This window comes from Hirundo rustica, chromosome 4 (assembly GCF_015227805.2).
Source record: "Hirundo rustica isolate bHirRus1 chromosome 4, bHirRus1.pri.v3, whole genome shotgun sequence".
Lineage (NCBI taxonomy): Eukaryota > Metazoa > Chordata > Aves > Passeriformes > Hirundinidae > Hirundo > Hirundo rustica.
The window spans coordinates 63,029,183-63,043,981 of NC_053453.1; the positions used below are offsets into that span (position 1 = coordinate 63,029,183).

General features: G+C 42.6%; 1 protein-coding gene across 1 annotated transcript; it reads left to right on the forward strand.

Moving 5' to 3' along the window:
• The first annotated feature begins 8,761 nt into the window (after nucleotides 1-8,761).
• Nucleotides 8,762-12,084, forward strand: MANSC4 (MANSC domain containing 4). Its single transcript, XM_040063090.2, has 3 exons — nucleotides 8,762-8,990; nucleotides 10,359-10,493; nucleotides 11,414-12,084. The coding sequence occupies exons 1-3, from the start codon at nucleotides 8,762-8,764 to the stop codon at nucleotides 12,082-12,084; spliced, it is 1,035 nt and encodes a 344-aa protein (XP_039919024.1).
• The last annotated feature ends 2,715 nt before the right edge of the window (nucleotides 12,085-14,799 follow it).

Below are 14,799 nucleotides of genomic sequence, written 5' to 3' on the forward strand. Positions count from 1 at the left end.
CGCGGCCGGGACGGGACGGGCCGGGCCGGGCCGGGATGGGCGGAGCGGCCCCGCGATGCCGGGAGGCGCTGCCTCAGCTCCGGCCCTGCAAGGAGTGACAAGGGGAAGCGGAAAAAAAAAAAAAAAAAAAAAAAAAAGAAAAACCGCACACAGGGAGGAAAGAGAAAAAAAAGCCCGAAAAAGGCAATGTTGAGCGCTCCGGCGCTGCCCGCCGGGGGGGGCCGTCAAGGCACCCCCCAGGCTCAGCCAGGGTGGGTATCTGGGTGGATACCCGGTGGAAAGGCGAATGCTGGGCTCCGAGAAACAGCCCAGAGCCGCAGCGATCCCCCCCGGTGCTCCCCTCTCCTGATTTGGGCCGGGATCGCGGCTGCAGCCGCAGCTCTAACCCCTTGCCATAAATGTACCGCTGCATCCCTGGCGAAGGGCAGCATTCCCGAGGCACACGCGTAGGGAAAAAGCAGCGTGCGTGTGCCTGGATCCGCGCACAGGCGGAGCGGAGGAGGAGCGGCACAGGCAGCCCGGTGCCATCGCATCCCCGCACTGCCGCGTCCCTCCCCGAGCCGAGTCCCCGCGGGGCTCGCCCTGCGCGTCCAGAGCTGCAGTGGGGCTCGGGAACGGCAAGTGCGATACGTGACTCTGCTCTGACCCTCCTGGCTCCCTTCGTGTCCCAGCCCCTGGTTTGCCCTGTGAAGACGCTGCATAACCTGTTCTGCTGCTCCATCTTTTCCATTTAAACTAAGTTCCTGGAACGGGGCATCTCATGAGTGAGCTACGTACCAGGGTCCTGAGTTTGTTTGACATGAACAAGGAAAGAGCAAATTAACAACTGAGCATCTTGGGGAAGGGTAAAATGACAGATTTGCTGTTTGCCTTGTTATATTCTTGAAATACCGTGACAGTCCTTTTTTTTTTAAAAAAAAAAAAAAAAAAAAAAAAAAAAAAAAAAACCCTACCACCTGCTGAAACAGATGAGAAGTCTGCCATGCCTGTATTCTTATATGCTGATAGTTACTATAAAGATGTTCAATATATATTGTTTTATCTTTATAAAGATATTTCCTTTGGATATTGCAGACCACAGAAAATCTTTCCCTTTAGCAGTAGTGTAATTCATGTCCAGTTTGTGCAGCTTGCTTAGCTTTCAGACAACTCCCTACTTTCACTGTTCAGAAGGAATCTTTTTCCCCCACTATTAAAATATTTCAATTGTTTTAGTCTGTTTTGTGGGGGTTTTCCCCTCTCTTTTAAGGAGGACAGGGTTGCTTACTTTTTAGCATTTCCTCTATGAAACTATCACAATCCTTTATCACTGTTTTGTTGATCTTCAGCTTCTTAATACTAGCCCATAGAGATGACGCAAATGTTAATCACAGTTACAGGTGTTCTTTTCTGCTGACTTTTCTAAAAGCATTTTTTTTTTGAGGTGAAGTAGATTTCTGCGCATGTTTGTTTTCCACCTCACTTCAAAGCATTTTCATCATCTTGCTTTTGAGGGGCCCATTTCATGTTCTGAAATCCTTTTATATAGGATCTCAACCAGACCCAAAGAGGTCTCTTTGGCAGCCTTCACCAGGTAGGTCACCATCACCTCTCACCTCCTCTTTCCTACTAATGTGTTACACTGTTTGCTTGGTTTGTATTCCTCTTTCAGTCTTCCTCATTATTTAATTAACATTAAAATTCCACTTTCCTGTCTTCTGTTCTTAATGAAGCACCACAACATTTTGCTTTTTTGAGTTTCTTACACCTAGTTGAAGTTTAAATGTGATCACTCAGCTGTTTCCTTCTTTGCTTCATGTTCAGCCTTCAGAAGATTATCACATTCAACAAGTGTCTCACCACCACAGTAGGAGTCCAACCCTTAATTCCTCCTTGTCCTTTAATTCCCACAGGCAGACATTTCAAGCAATTGTAATCATTATTACTCCCGAGGAAAACAGAGATCTCGTGTTTGGCATGGGCCAGCAGGCTGTCCTGTTGGAATACAGCAGGATTGCCATCTTTAGACATCTGCTTTGGACTCTCTTATGTTTCATGGATTCATAAATTAGCTCCTAATTGGTGAATGCTTTTTTCCGTGTATTCAGTTACGGTAAGTTCAGCCTCAAAGAGTTGACACCACAGCCTGGGTGGATGGAATATTTCTTCTCTGGCCATATGTTGCAAGGTGAGCCTATGCCTGCCACCTTTCCTGGGATTTCCAATCCTTCTTCCCCACAGTCCCTGAGGTTTGTTAATGAGCTGGATCAGTCCTGGCATGTACTGCCAGCAAAGTTCGGAGGGCACCGACTCCCACCACTTTCCCCAGGAGCTCTCACATGCCCAAGGGGTCAGCAGTACTGAGTGGCCACTTTTCCAAAAAAGCCTGTTTCCTTACCCCGTTGTTTTTACTGGGCTGGTTGTCATCTCTCTGTGCTTTTTCCAGGCTCAGGGCCGGGCAGTTGTGCTAAGCCAGAGTCTGCTGACAGGGCAGGTCCCTTGTTTTTTTACCAAACTCATCAGTCAGCCTGTGTGATGTCCTTACAGAGTACTTACACTGAAAATGCAGCAAGGCAAGGATTACTCTTTTGTTCCACTTTTGTGGAGATAATTTTGTGTCTTTCGTTCTACTGCTATACTGATTTATTCTAAGTTCATTAGTATATGCTATTATACTGGAATCAAAGAAAGAGGTTTGCTGTTTCACCAGCAATCATCTTGGTTGTCTCTAAAGTGAATAAGAAATATATTTTCCAGGGTTGGATCTCTATTTATAGAGCTACAAAGCCAAAATGTGTAGTTCAAAGCCATAAAAGATTTGCATGGTCTTTGAAACAAATATGAAGGGCTGTCTATCATCCTTCAAGAGCATGCTGAAGCATCAAATATGAAAACAATCATGGAGGTATTAAATGAGTTTATGATGAAGGAACATGCACTGAAGAAGAAGACACTCAGAGAGGAAGATGAGGGTAACTCTGCTCAGCATTTCAGTAGCTGTCTTCTGGACTTTGGCTCCTGGGGCAAAGTCTTCAAGACGTTTTAGACAGTTCAGTACTCTTTACAGTATCCGAGAGACAAATTGATACGAAGAAAAGGGTTCTCAAGTGCCAACAAAGGGACTGTGCAGACACCAGAGAGTGTCAGTAAAGGCTCTCTTGCTCCAGGGTTTTGTTGGCCATTTGTGCTACATAGCTTTTCCCTGTGTCTGGTGCCTGAACTGTTTCCTTGTAGTTAATGTCTGAATTACTTCCAAGGTCGAAGCGAGATCACTCTTTTCTTTTAAAAAGACGCAGAAATGGAAGAAGCTTTCTTTCATACAGCAACTTCATTGTAAGAGACCATTCAGCCATGACACAGAGAATCTGAGCATTTCTCTGCCTCGGCACGCATTTCTGTGGCCCTCTGACTTTCCCAACATAGCAAAAGCAAGGAATCACAGAGACTCAGGAGGAGTTACTGCTACAAAGACAAGAAAAGTAAAGACAGGGAGACACTGGATAATACTTGAGAACCAGAGAGTAACACCGACCTGAATGCTCTGAGGAAAGGACCACACTGAGTGAAAAAAAAAAAAAAAAAAAAAGTGGAAAAATTGAATTCCTCTCAGCCTTATTAGACTAAAGTGTGAACTGGAACTGAATCTGGGGATATTTAAAGCATCCATACTATCTAACATAAAATATAAAGTGCCACATTCTGCCCTCTGAGATGCCAGGGAATTGTACTGCACTGCCAGGGAATTGTGCATTGAGTAATAGTGGAGTTACTCAAGACAGGAATTGGTCTTTTGGAAAGGACTTGCCAACTGCTGCCATTGTTTAGTATTTTCCCTGTCACAGGATACAAAGTAAGCATATATGGAACATAGGAATTATCCTGCAGTATTTCAGCACTAAAAATGTCTTTCTTCCAAAGAATCTTGGCATTTGAGAGAGGAACTGACCAGAGCATAATTTTACTTCAGTTGAACTCTAGCATTTATGAAGGATGACCTGCTAAATAAAGGTAATTTCTCTTTCAGATTCGCAGCCAAACAAAGCACTTCTTACCCAGTGCCATTAGCAATGCTATTCCAAAGAAATAAAAAAAAGAAAGAAAGCACTCTTATTTCTAACAGCACTTGCTCAGACATTATTCCCTAAATTTTCTGCTTATTTTTTCTGCTTTTAATGTGCTGTTTATTTATTCCTGCAATAAAGGTATGTTGCAGCACTACTGAAAAGATACTTGGAGTGGCATGTTTTTTGAAAACAGATTGTTTATTGTCAAGTATTTATTAATCATATCTGAGTGATTAATACTAAATTGTGTGCTCCTGAGCTCTCTCTGGACAGCAAAAAGGCCGTCCCAAGAGTCTGTGTGTGGTGGGCATTCTCTGTGGATCATGAGGAGATCCAGGCACCAGATAGCAGAGTGGAGGTGAAGAGTGTAAATCCTTGCAATGGCCTTCAACCTGGTCCATTTTTTACACCACAGACTCAGTAAAGAATTTCCTTGAAACTCCTTCAAGTGAAATGAATGTTCCTTGACAAAACCGGAATGGGGATCAGGCTGCTGGAGTGCTCTGCCTGCTGCTGTACCTCCTGTTAGGGATGTCTGCTCTGCGCAAATGCATTGTGCATCCACAGCCAGGAATTTCTTATGCAGCTGTGCCTGGAGGAGACTCAACTGGGTGCTTTGAAAACAGCAGATATTTTTTAATCCTGGTGCAGACAGGCAGAGCTGAATTTTAGTACATAATAACTAGGTAAGATGAATGGTAATCCACATGGAAGACTTCCACTCAGTATCCAGCTCTGTAAAATTCACCACAAGTTTGAAACCCCATCCCCTTTGCCTCGTTCAAGTTCTGCCGTAAATCAGCATCTGTTCATTAGTGTTTGCTAAACATTGTGCCTTTTGTCATAAAACTTGGCTCAAGTTAATCTGCAATGCCACTAGATATTTATTTGTATAAATCTAATCTGGCTAAGACTTGTGTTGCTCTTTGCTTGAACACACAGATCCCAGCCTTGCTGCAGAGGTTTGGCCAGAACTAGTCTGAAGCCAAGCTCTGAGAGAATCTCAGGGTCTGGCAACCCTTGGAAACAAGGGTTTAAAAAATGGTTTGCATGAAGCCCCAGGAAGAGAAACTGTAATATTTCACCTCTTTTTACCATGTTGCTGGGATAGGACTGAAACCAGAATCCTTGGATTCAATTGTCCCTAACCTTGGAGAAAGGCAGATTCATTGAAAATGTGATACATTGCTCCAAACCAAAACCTGACCACTAATAGCTGTTTTTGACAAAACAGTTCTCTCAAAGAATGCTGTTTTGTTAGACTTTAGATATTTTGCATGAGTGTTTTGATTTCAAGGAAAATTTTAAAGAAGAAATAAAGCAAGCACATTATTTGAATAATGTCAAAGACTTGGTTTGATTTTTTTCCCACATATTTGCATTTCATTATTTCATGATTTATTACATTAGCCTTTTATAACTTTTATACCTTAACAGAGTTACAGTGACATATTCTGAAATTATCAATATACTTTGCTCACTTAAAACTCCAACCTTCCCACTGCTATAATAAAGAGAAAATACATGTGCATATGTCAGAAAAAAATAGATTAAAATTATTTTAACACAGACCTGAAATTCAGTTTGCTTATGTGGAGCACAAAACAGGCAGGGAGCTTCATGCTGACATCACCTGGGATTATGCTGCAGATTTCATTAAATTCATACCTCACCTGGGAAACTGCTGGGTCTCACTTCTCAGCTTGTCACCTTCCAGCCGCTCTGTCACACAATACCTGGAGAAGAGGAGGACTCAGTGTAACCCACTCTTGCCTTCCAGCGCCTGAAGGGCGCCCACAGGCAAGATGGAGAGAGACTCTTGACAAAGGATGTAGTGCAGGACAAGGGGGAATGTCTTCACACTGACAGAGAGGAGGTTTAGATTGGATATTGGGAAGAAATTGTTCCCTGTGAGGGTGGGGAGGCCCTGGCACAGGTTTACCAGAGAGGCTGTGGCTGCCCCATCCCTGGAAGTGTTCCAGGCCAGGTTGGATGGGGCTCTGAGATACCTGGGATGGTGTAAGATTCCTGTCCATGGCAGGAGGGTGGAAATGGGTGAGCTTTGAGGTCCCTTCCAACCCAAACCATTCCACAATTCTATAGCTAAAGAGATCCTTTCTGGTCTTTACATATTCTGAGTGATTGAACCATCTACTCCATAAAAGCTAAATATAGTTCCAAAAATCAAGACACATCTGTTACTTTACATGGAAAAAGTGCCTGCTTTTGTTTCTGTTCAGCAAAAGAAGAGTTAATGCCTGATGATAAATCCTTTGTGCTGGGAAGCTCCTGGATTGTGCCATTCTCTCTGCTAGCCCAGGTGGGAAACTTAAGGGACTGTTTCTGATTATAAGAAGGATCATGAAAAAGATAATTTTGTTCCAGCGTGGCAAGTCCATTTATATCTCTTTTACTGAAAGGCCTGCAAAAACATTCATATTCTCACAGGAGACAGGGCCCCCTGCCTTTTTGTTTTCCAGGAGGTAATCTGAGGAGTTGGATGAAAGGAGTCCCTAAATACCATGAAGCGCTGGTCTGGTACTGGCTGCAGACTCCCCTGTATCAGCGACAGCCTCTCTGTCCCTCTTTGCAGAGCACATGGAAAATCAGCCGCTGGTTTGCAGGTAAGACTTGGCGATTTCCTTCTCGCTAAATGTCTGTCAATTAAAACTTCAGCACTAATTTGCATTTCCCACTGAAAAGTCAAAGTGAAATTAAGGGGAAGCTGGCAGAATATGGTGAATTTTAACAGTTGTTTTTTGGTTTTAAAGGAAATTTCCTAAAGCAGCCATTTATTTACTTGTTGCAATCACTTTATCGTTCATTAAAAAGAAAGTTTCCCTGCAGCTATTTCTGCCCTTAAAATTTATTCCCATCAAAGAGGAGGGGAAAAGATTACTTTTAATGTCTTTGTTAAGTGCTTCCCCAAGTTATTCAGAGTCTTCCAGGCTTCCCTTCTTGGAGATACAGGAAGAGTAGGAGTGAGGAAAGCAATCAGAAATCAATATTTTCGCATGCAAATCTTACAGGACAAAACAGATCTGAAATTAATACTAAATACAGGATGTAATGCCAAAATAAAAGCGTATCTTTCAAAATTTTGAGTGTATTCCAAATCAAGTGATACCTTCGGATATTTGGAAAGTTGAAAAGAATATTTTAAAAAATACACTGTTGCAATGGTAGATGAATGTCTAAAAGCTTCCCTGTAGAGTCCACTGAGTGCAAACTATCAGGTATTTTAAAATGTATTTAAGCCTTTAAGTGCTGATTATCACAGAGATTAAAACATCAAACTACCAAAACTAAATAAAACAACACAAGTGCCAAGAGCTGCTTTTCAGGATGGAGGCTTGAAGAATTACCCACTGATCCTCTTTCTAACAGTTTAATTCTCATATTCCCCACAACGGACTTTTATTTGGAATCCTCCTAGTTATAGTTCCAATGAATAAAATAATGTCTTGGCCTTGCTGTTGGATTAACAGGGGTTAACCTGCTCTGGGCTTTTTTATCTTCCAGTGAGCTGTTTAAGCAACAAAATATTACACCTGTCAGTTAATTTCCAAACTGGGGACCTTGTTCTGCAAAAACAAACATCATCTGTAATGACTAAAGAATTAAAATGAGATTGAGGCTCTCCCCACTCCATGTAACTGATCTATACTTTATGTGGAAAGAAGAAAATCCCTTGATTCTAGTCTTGAAAGGTAAAAACACAATGTAAAATGTTCTTATATATTGAACACTCAATTTTTATTGCAGACCATACTTCTGTCTTAACTCTCTCAACCTCACTGTAGAGTCCATTGGGTATAAATCAAAACATGTATTGTAATATTTTAAAGCCTTTCTTTATGAAAAGTGTAACGTGGGAAGCAGGGATCAGACTTGGTTCTATTAAAAACAAAATGTGGGAGTTTCAGGTTTCAGATCAGGTGCTTGAAAAAGCATCTCCCTGTAAGTCAGCTGTGTTTTCTTTCTGACAGGCTTTTTCCTAGCAGAAAGCCTCGTATGGACTGCTCAGTTTTCTTAAAATTATTAGGGGGAGAAGGCACTCATAGCTTGGGTGGAGGTTCCAGCCCTCTCCAGTCACAGAGAGTTCATCTGGTTCTAGATCTTTGCAAATAAAATTGTATTATTCTTGCAATCAAAACACTGTAGGAAGGGGAACAGGTCTCCACCTCCACCTCTGGCTTGGAGGTTCATTTGTTAGCAAAGAAGGCAAATTTCTGCAGTCACCAGATAACTCCAAGTGCTCAGATCCCAGACAGAGCTGTTTCTCTGTGCTGAGTGTAGCAGTGTTCCTGAACAAAGTGAGGTGGAACAATGTGCTGAGCTTGCTGTTATATTCACCAAATCTCAAAGCTGCCTGCATGGTTTGGTCTGAGGACACAAGGCACAAAGAGGGGACCACAGAAAGAAGTTCTCTGAATGACTAAAAACAACCTGTCCTATTTGTGTCTCAAAACCCTTCTCCAAAGAATTAAGTCAGAGAACAGCAATAATAACTCTTAAAATCTTCTGTAGCTCATTAAATGTCTGCTTTCTTTCAGCAGCTGCCCAAACAGCACCATGGGCATTGTCTGGAGGAGACCCTGCCCTGGCTCACGCCCCTGGCAGACCTGGCAGCATCCTCAGCCCTCCAGGGATGTTCTCTGCAGTGCTGGTGCCCCCCTGGAGCAGAGGGGGGCTCCCTGAGGCCCTGACACGGGGCCATGGCTCTGCTGCTGGCAGTGGCACAAGTGCTGCTGCTTCTGGGTCTGGCTGGGGAGTCCCAGTGCCTCTGCTCGCCCACTGCCTTCTACAGGAACTGCTGGATCCGGCGCTTCCCGGGCGTCCTGGTGGACCTGCGGGAATCCCAGAGGAGGGGAGCCCAGCTGCTGAAGGGTTATGCAGAAACCTCCCCCCAGCAGTGCAGCAGAGCCTGCTGCCTTCTGAGGAACGGTGAGCGCTTCTTGGCAAGATCGTGGCACACATTAACACCCCCACTCTGGGAAATGCTTATATAAACAGTCCTTCACTGGAAGAAGAAATAGAGGGGGTGGAAGGAGGAGCTGAAATTTTTTTTGAGGCAGGAAAGCAGAGGCACGTTGTAACTGTTGCCCCATAGAATGGAAATTGATAATCTGTATTTTTTTAGGAGACTACGCTAGGAACACATTAAAATCTTAGGGTCTGCTTTGAAATTTTAGATCTCTGTTACAAAGCTTGTAGGCAATACCAACATGAAGAGAGTAACTCTTCAGTATTCATCCCGAGAGCAACCAGTGGCAGTGATTCCAACAGAATTCTCTTCATGGAGCATAGCATCAGACTAGGGCATGGTGAGAGGGAGAGTGGAGGGGACATACAGTTTGTCCTTCTCTGAAATACAAGAATATTAATTTCCTTGGAGAAAGCACTCTCTTATTCCGTGCTTATATCATGCAAACCAGGTAACACTAACGTTATAGCAATAAATAATAGCAGTTATTCAGCTGGCCACCCCTCTTCTCTAGCCTGGTAAACTCAGGCTCAGAGTGAAAATAAACAAAATCATTGTTTGCCCTAAGCCTTGTACTTTCTCTGTATCACACTGAATTGGTGCTCTGCAGGAGTGTATTTGAGAAGGATACATTAATTCCATGTCTGTGGTGCCTAAATTTTCAAAACTCTCCAGACTGGAAAGGGGTTTGGATATGGTTTTGGAGGATGAAAATGAGGTACCAGTTACTAAAAAAGTCAATATAAATTTTGATGGTATTTTCAATTATGAGCAAAAATATGACCTTAACAACCTGACAGTGACATAAGTAACTTCCAGCAGCAATCCTGGGAAGAGTCAAATTCTGTCCTAAATAATGTGCGGTGAGAAAAATTACATACATTTCAGGAAGGTTGTTCCTATTTCGACAACAAACTTTTTCTCATATCCCCCCCATATGGGACTGGATACTTGAAGAGATAATAAATTGTAACTTGAAATCTCCTTTTTATAATCCTATATAGTCAAACAGAAATTGTTACATTCTTAACTAAAGCGGAGACATTAGAGGGCATTTCAAAGAGCTTTAAATCAGTTATTATCTAATGAGATACAGAAGTAAAACTCATATGGCTATTCTAATCAGATGGAAAATAAGAATATAAGATCTCTTTTGACTGTATACTCAATTAGTTTATATGATAATGAGAGAACCACTGGATCTGGTCTCTCATCCTACAGGATCTGGGCAAATATAATGAACTTCTGACGTTAAATAATATCATAACATGCAAAGTGCAATGGTCATTCTGCTGAGAAGTTCAACTTTGTTCTTTTATGGGTTCCAGTCTCCTGCAATCTAGCAGTGTTCTACCATGGAGCCATTCATGAGAACAGGAACTGCCTGCACATGTCTTGCCCAGCTTTGGAAAGCTGCATTCTAAAGGCTGGAGTTGATGTCATTTTGTACAACATCACAACAGGTAATTAATCGTGTCATTTATAAAGGCCAAAAACAGAGCAGCTTTAGGAAATGTTTAAATAATACCAGGTCAGCTGGTGTGCTAAATGACTTCCTGAAGTAACACACAACCCTAAAAAAGATGAAGACTTATTTCCTTTCTCATTAATATACCTACTTCTGAAAATACTTCCCCTCTTTCTTCTACTCAGTGAGAAAGGAGCTTGAAGATAAACTCTGCTCTCAAGATTTGTGCTCTGAGTACCTCATCAGTACTGTGCTTGGCCAAAATACCCTCCCAGCTCTGAGAGGCTGAGAGAGGAGGCTGCCGCTGCTCCACGTCCCCAGACCCAACCAGTAACAAGGCTGAACATTTGTTTTCATTAGGCACAGGCACCATGAGGACACACGTAACACAGACAAACACATAAAGCAAACACACCAACACAGGGAGCACCAAAAGCCTCATCCTGCTTTTTGTGTTAGTGAAAATGTATAAATGTGTATTTATGTACACTGATGTACACAATGCAAGTCCCCCAGCAGCTGGGCTGAGATGCTCTCAGTCTGCCCAGTCAGGACTCCAGTCTCAACAGTTACTGTCACTGGGATGTTTGAGCCCCAGTATGCAGCCTCTCTCCAGTTGCTGGTGCAGACTGTCATACACAGAGAGCTGTCATGGATTTCCCTACCTCAGTAGCCTAGATCCCACCCTTTCCTCACCTTTGCTTCCTTCCCTAAGCATCCCATAGTGAGCTGTGTGCAATCCCAAAATGTACATCCCTTGCATCCCCTAAGGTGTCCCATAATCTGAGGCAGTGACACCTCCAACCCAGAAGGGCATTATTTGGGCTCCCTGCCCTGCCTCTGTCTCCATGGATCCTTCTTGTGGGTGTGCAGACAAGCTTTTACCAATAAACAAACATTATCCTCATTTCATAGGGATTGATCCAGATCTTCTCATTTTTGAAAAACTGAAATCCCAAGAGCCAAATGCTCACTCCTCACCGAGTAAATCTGAGAGGCAGCACAGCACAAAGACCCCTGAGTGGGGAAGATGCCAACACCACAATGCCACCATGTCAGGTTCTCCTCTGCTCCGAGCTCCACCTGCTGCCACGAGCCGTGGCTCACCAGCAAACACCCACACGCCCAGCTGGAGTCTGACAGCTCAGAGAACTGAAGGTACTGCCAGAAGGGCAGAAACTTCCCCAGCAGACATTGCCTTTGCTAAGAGGACAAGCAGCAGGTCGTTCACCAGCTCAGACAAGACTGCACACTCAGCTTTGAGCCCCAAGCCAGCCGAGGTGTTTTCCCGTGTGCCCACCCCTCCTCGCCTGAACGGCAGCAAGCAACACCTCAATGAAACCAAAGGCTACAGTGGGAGGAATTCCACGTCGGATAACGAGACAGCTGCCTGGGAAGCTGCAGCTTTGGGGGTCTGGCTGATTCCTGTTGTCCTTTGCTCCTCTCTCCTGTGCCTGTGCTGCTGCACTGTTGCCCTCACAGCTGGGCACTGCGGCTACAGGAGGGGTCACTATAAACCCGTAAGGACAAGAACAACAATGTCCAGGCAGCTCACAAAATATGCTCCTGTCAGAGGTAATCTATGAAACACCATCCTGGCTCGGGAAAAAACGGGATTTAAAAAATGCACCCCATACACCAGCTTACTTCTCTCACAGAACCAATGATAACTTAGTTCAGGATATTTTGGTTATGATTTAATTCTCAGCAGATGAAGCACAACTCCCTGTCTCTTTAGGTAGGAAGCACCCACTCACAGCTCCCAGTGTTTGAAGTGCTTTGGTTCATAATCTGATGCAGATTAATGCCTGACAAACACTGTAACACTTTCCCCCAGGTTCAGTGCAGCTGCAGTGTTGGCAAATCTGTGTGGCAAAGAATTATTTAACTGGATGAGAAATCCTGCTATAGTTATCTTTGTGCTAGTCTATTTGCTACCAAAGGAATAAACATTCCATGTAATGCAGGAATACACAAGTGACTTATGAAATGGTCTTTTTGTTTGAAATGGTCAAAATGATCATGTTTTCTGCCAAAGAAAGGCTAAACCTAAACTCAGAGAAACACATGGTAAAGAACTAGGTCTGTACCATTTGATGCCTTTCATCAAGCTGAATACAGCCATTAAAATTCTGCTTGTGTTCACTTCATAGTTTCAAGTGCTGCCAAGAAGGCAATTCAAACTTCAAGACCTTGCAGCATTACATTCCAAATATAATTTCTCCAGAAAATCAGGGAATATACTAAAATTACTATTGCTACGTAATTGCATGTAGTTTTTAGGATACAGAATTCACATGCAGGTAGCTTCATCTAGTTTAGATTAGAAAAATTATCTTCTCTTGACCTAAACATTACCCCATAGTTCTAGCTGGATAATGTGTTTGAGTTTTCTTAGCCTAGCATTGGGTTTTGCCAAGCATTGCTGAATATTCTGTTTTCTTCAATCCCAGAGATATACACAATATGTGTTAGAATTAGTTGTTTCATATTGAGGATTTTTATTGGAATACCAAATTATTTTTTTATTTTTGAAGACAGGAGAGCGCTTAAGGCCTCCTTCTCCCTGTTTCACAAAGTAAGATTTGCAGTTTGAGGCAGCAATATGGTAACCCAATGCCCCTCACTCATTAATTTATAATGCTGCAAAGAATGCATTTTTTATTTAAGTCATGATTTAATCATGCATCAAGGATAGGGGAAGATGCTTAAATCCATAATGTATATATTTATGGTCTGTTGCTGAACTTTCAGCCACAGAAGCCTGTCTAATTAACAGCTCTTACAGTATCAGTGTGTAAACAGACTGTGAATGAGGGCCATCACCTTTCTTCTCCATACCATTAAGATACTGTTCTCAGATAAATACTACAGAGTTCAGCTGAAAACTGACAGGTTCTATCATATTGCAACCCCTTCCTTACCTGAGACTTGCACTAATTTCATGTCCCCAAGTCCTTAAGTGTGCATTCCTCCAGTTCAGGCTGAGCTGTGCCCTGAGAGCCCCACAGAGCATCTGCTGACAGCAAAATCAGTAGTGCCTCGCCTCCAGGTTTTTTAACTCCTCTGTGCTGTCAGTGACCCTCCAGAGCTGCTTAAGTAAAGGAAAAAAAGAAGAAAAGCTTATCTTATGGGGTGGATATAGCTGTAAGGTTTTTTAAAATCGAGTAAGTCATAGGTAGTTAAACATTTGCTTTCAAATAAGAGGGTTCTCACCTCCCTTCACTCTCAGAAAAGTAACTCATTGCCTTCAGCAAGCCACAGCCATTCCTGGTTCCCTGTTTTTTCTTCTCCAGAGCACCCTGAAGCTCTGTTGAGTCTTATCCTCAATATGATGTTCTGGAGAAGAATCATCATACAACTGGGACCTCAATTCTCACCAGAAAAAAAGATACAGGAGGCAAAGTGAAAACTTCTATTTGTCCCATAAGCAAATGTTTCTGGGACAGGAGTGAATGATTAAAGCAAGATTATGTTCCAAAGAGATTTCTTTGTTGAGACAGAAAGGAAAAAAAGTGCCAGAAAAAGGGTTCTGTGAAGCACAATAGCAGAGCTATTACAGATTAAGAGAGTCACAAGAAAAATAAACAAATGAATACATTTTAGGTAAGAGGGAAAGCAAGAAATGTGTAGCAAGATGATTTGTCCAGACAGCACATCCCTTTTTGGCAACTGTCCCTTTATCCCTTCCTTGTGCTTGTAGCAACACTATGCCTGAAAACAAGGGGGAAAAAATGCCCACTCTTTGGAATGTTTATATGGGGGATAAAAGGAAAGTTCCCACAGGTGTGCACAGAGGGAAGCACATCTCAGTCATTTACATTGTAATGCACATGATACATTAAAAGTGACCAGTGCTAAGGATGTGTTTATTATTGAGCCGCAGAGTTACTTTATTTAATCTGTGAATCTCTTAATCTCCAGCTCTTCAGTTTTAAAACTTCAGCACAGGATTCCAGAGAGATGGATGATGCTGAAGTATTACACAGTAAAATAGAGATGTGTCGTTTACTTCTTAAAAATATGTGCTGTATTTTACATCCTTGAGGTAGGGAAGACTCCCACAGGGTTAAGATCCCAGTGTTCAGATATTCTGTACAGTCACAGGGAAATACTGTCTCCTTCAAACACAAACAGTTTAGAGGGAGAAGCAGAAAAGCAGAGAGGAACATCCAAGAGCTCAAAATAGCATCCAAGCTGTTTTTCGTCCTGCCCACTGCATTACACAAGCTCTGTACTATAACACAGAAATCATCAATAAAAAAATCACAAAGTTTGAGTTTTATCCCAATGTTGCTCTT

Excerpts from the sequence above, each read along its gene's own strand:
- MANSC4 (XM_040063090.2), top strand. The coding sequence starts at position 8,762 with ATGGCTCTGCTGCTGGCAGTGGCACAAGTGCTGCTGCTTCTGGGTCTG. Across the intron at positions 8,991-10,358 it reads CTGCTGCCTTCTGAGGAACG|TCTCCTGCAATCTAGCAGTG; the intron begins GTGAGCGCTTCT and ends TATGGGTTCCAG. Across the intron at positions 10,494-11,413 it reads TTTGTACAACATCACAACAG|GGATTGATCCAGATCTTCTC; the intron begins GTAATTAATCGT and ends CTCATTTCATAG.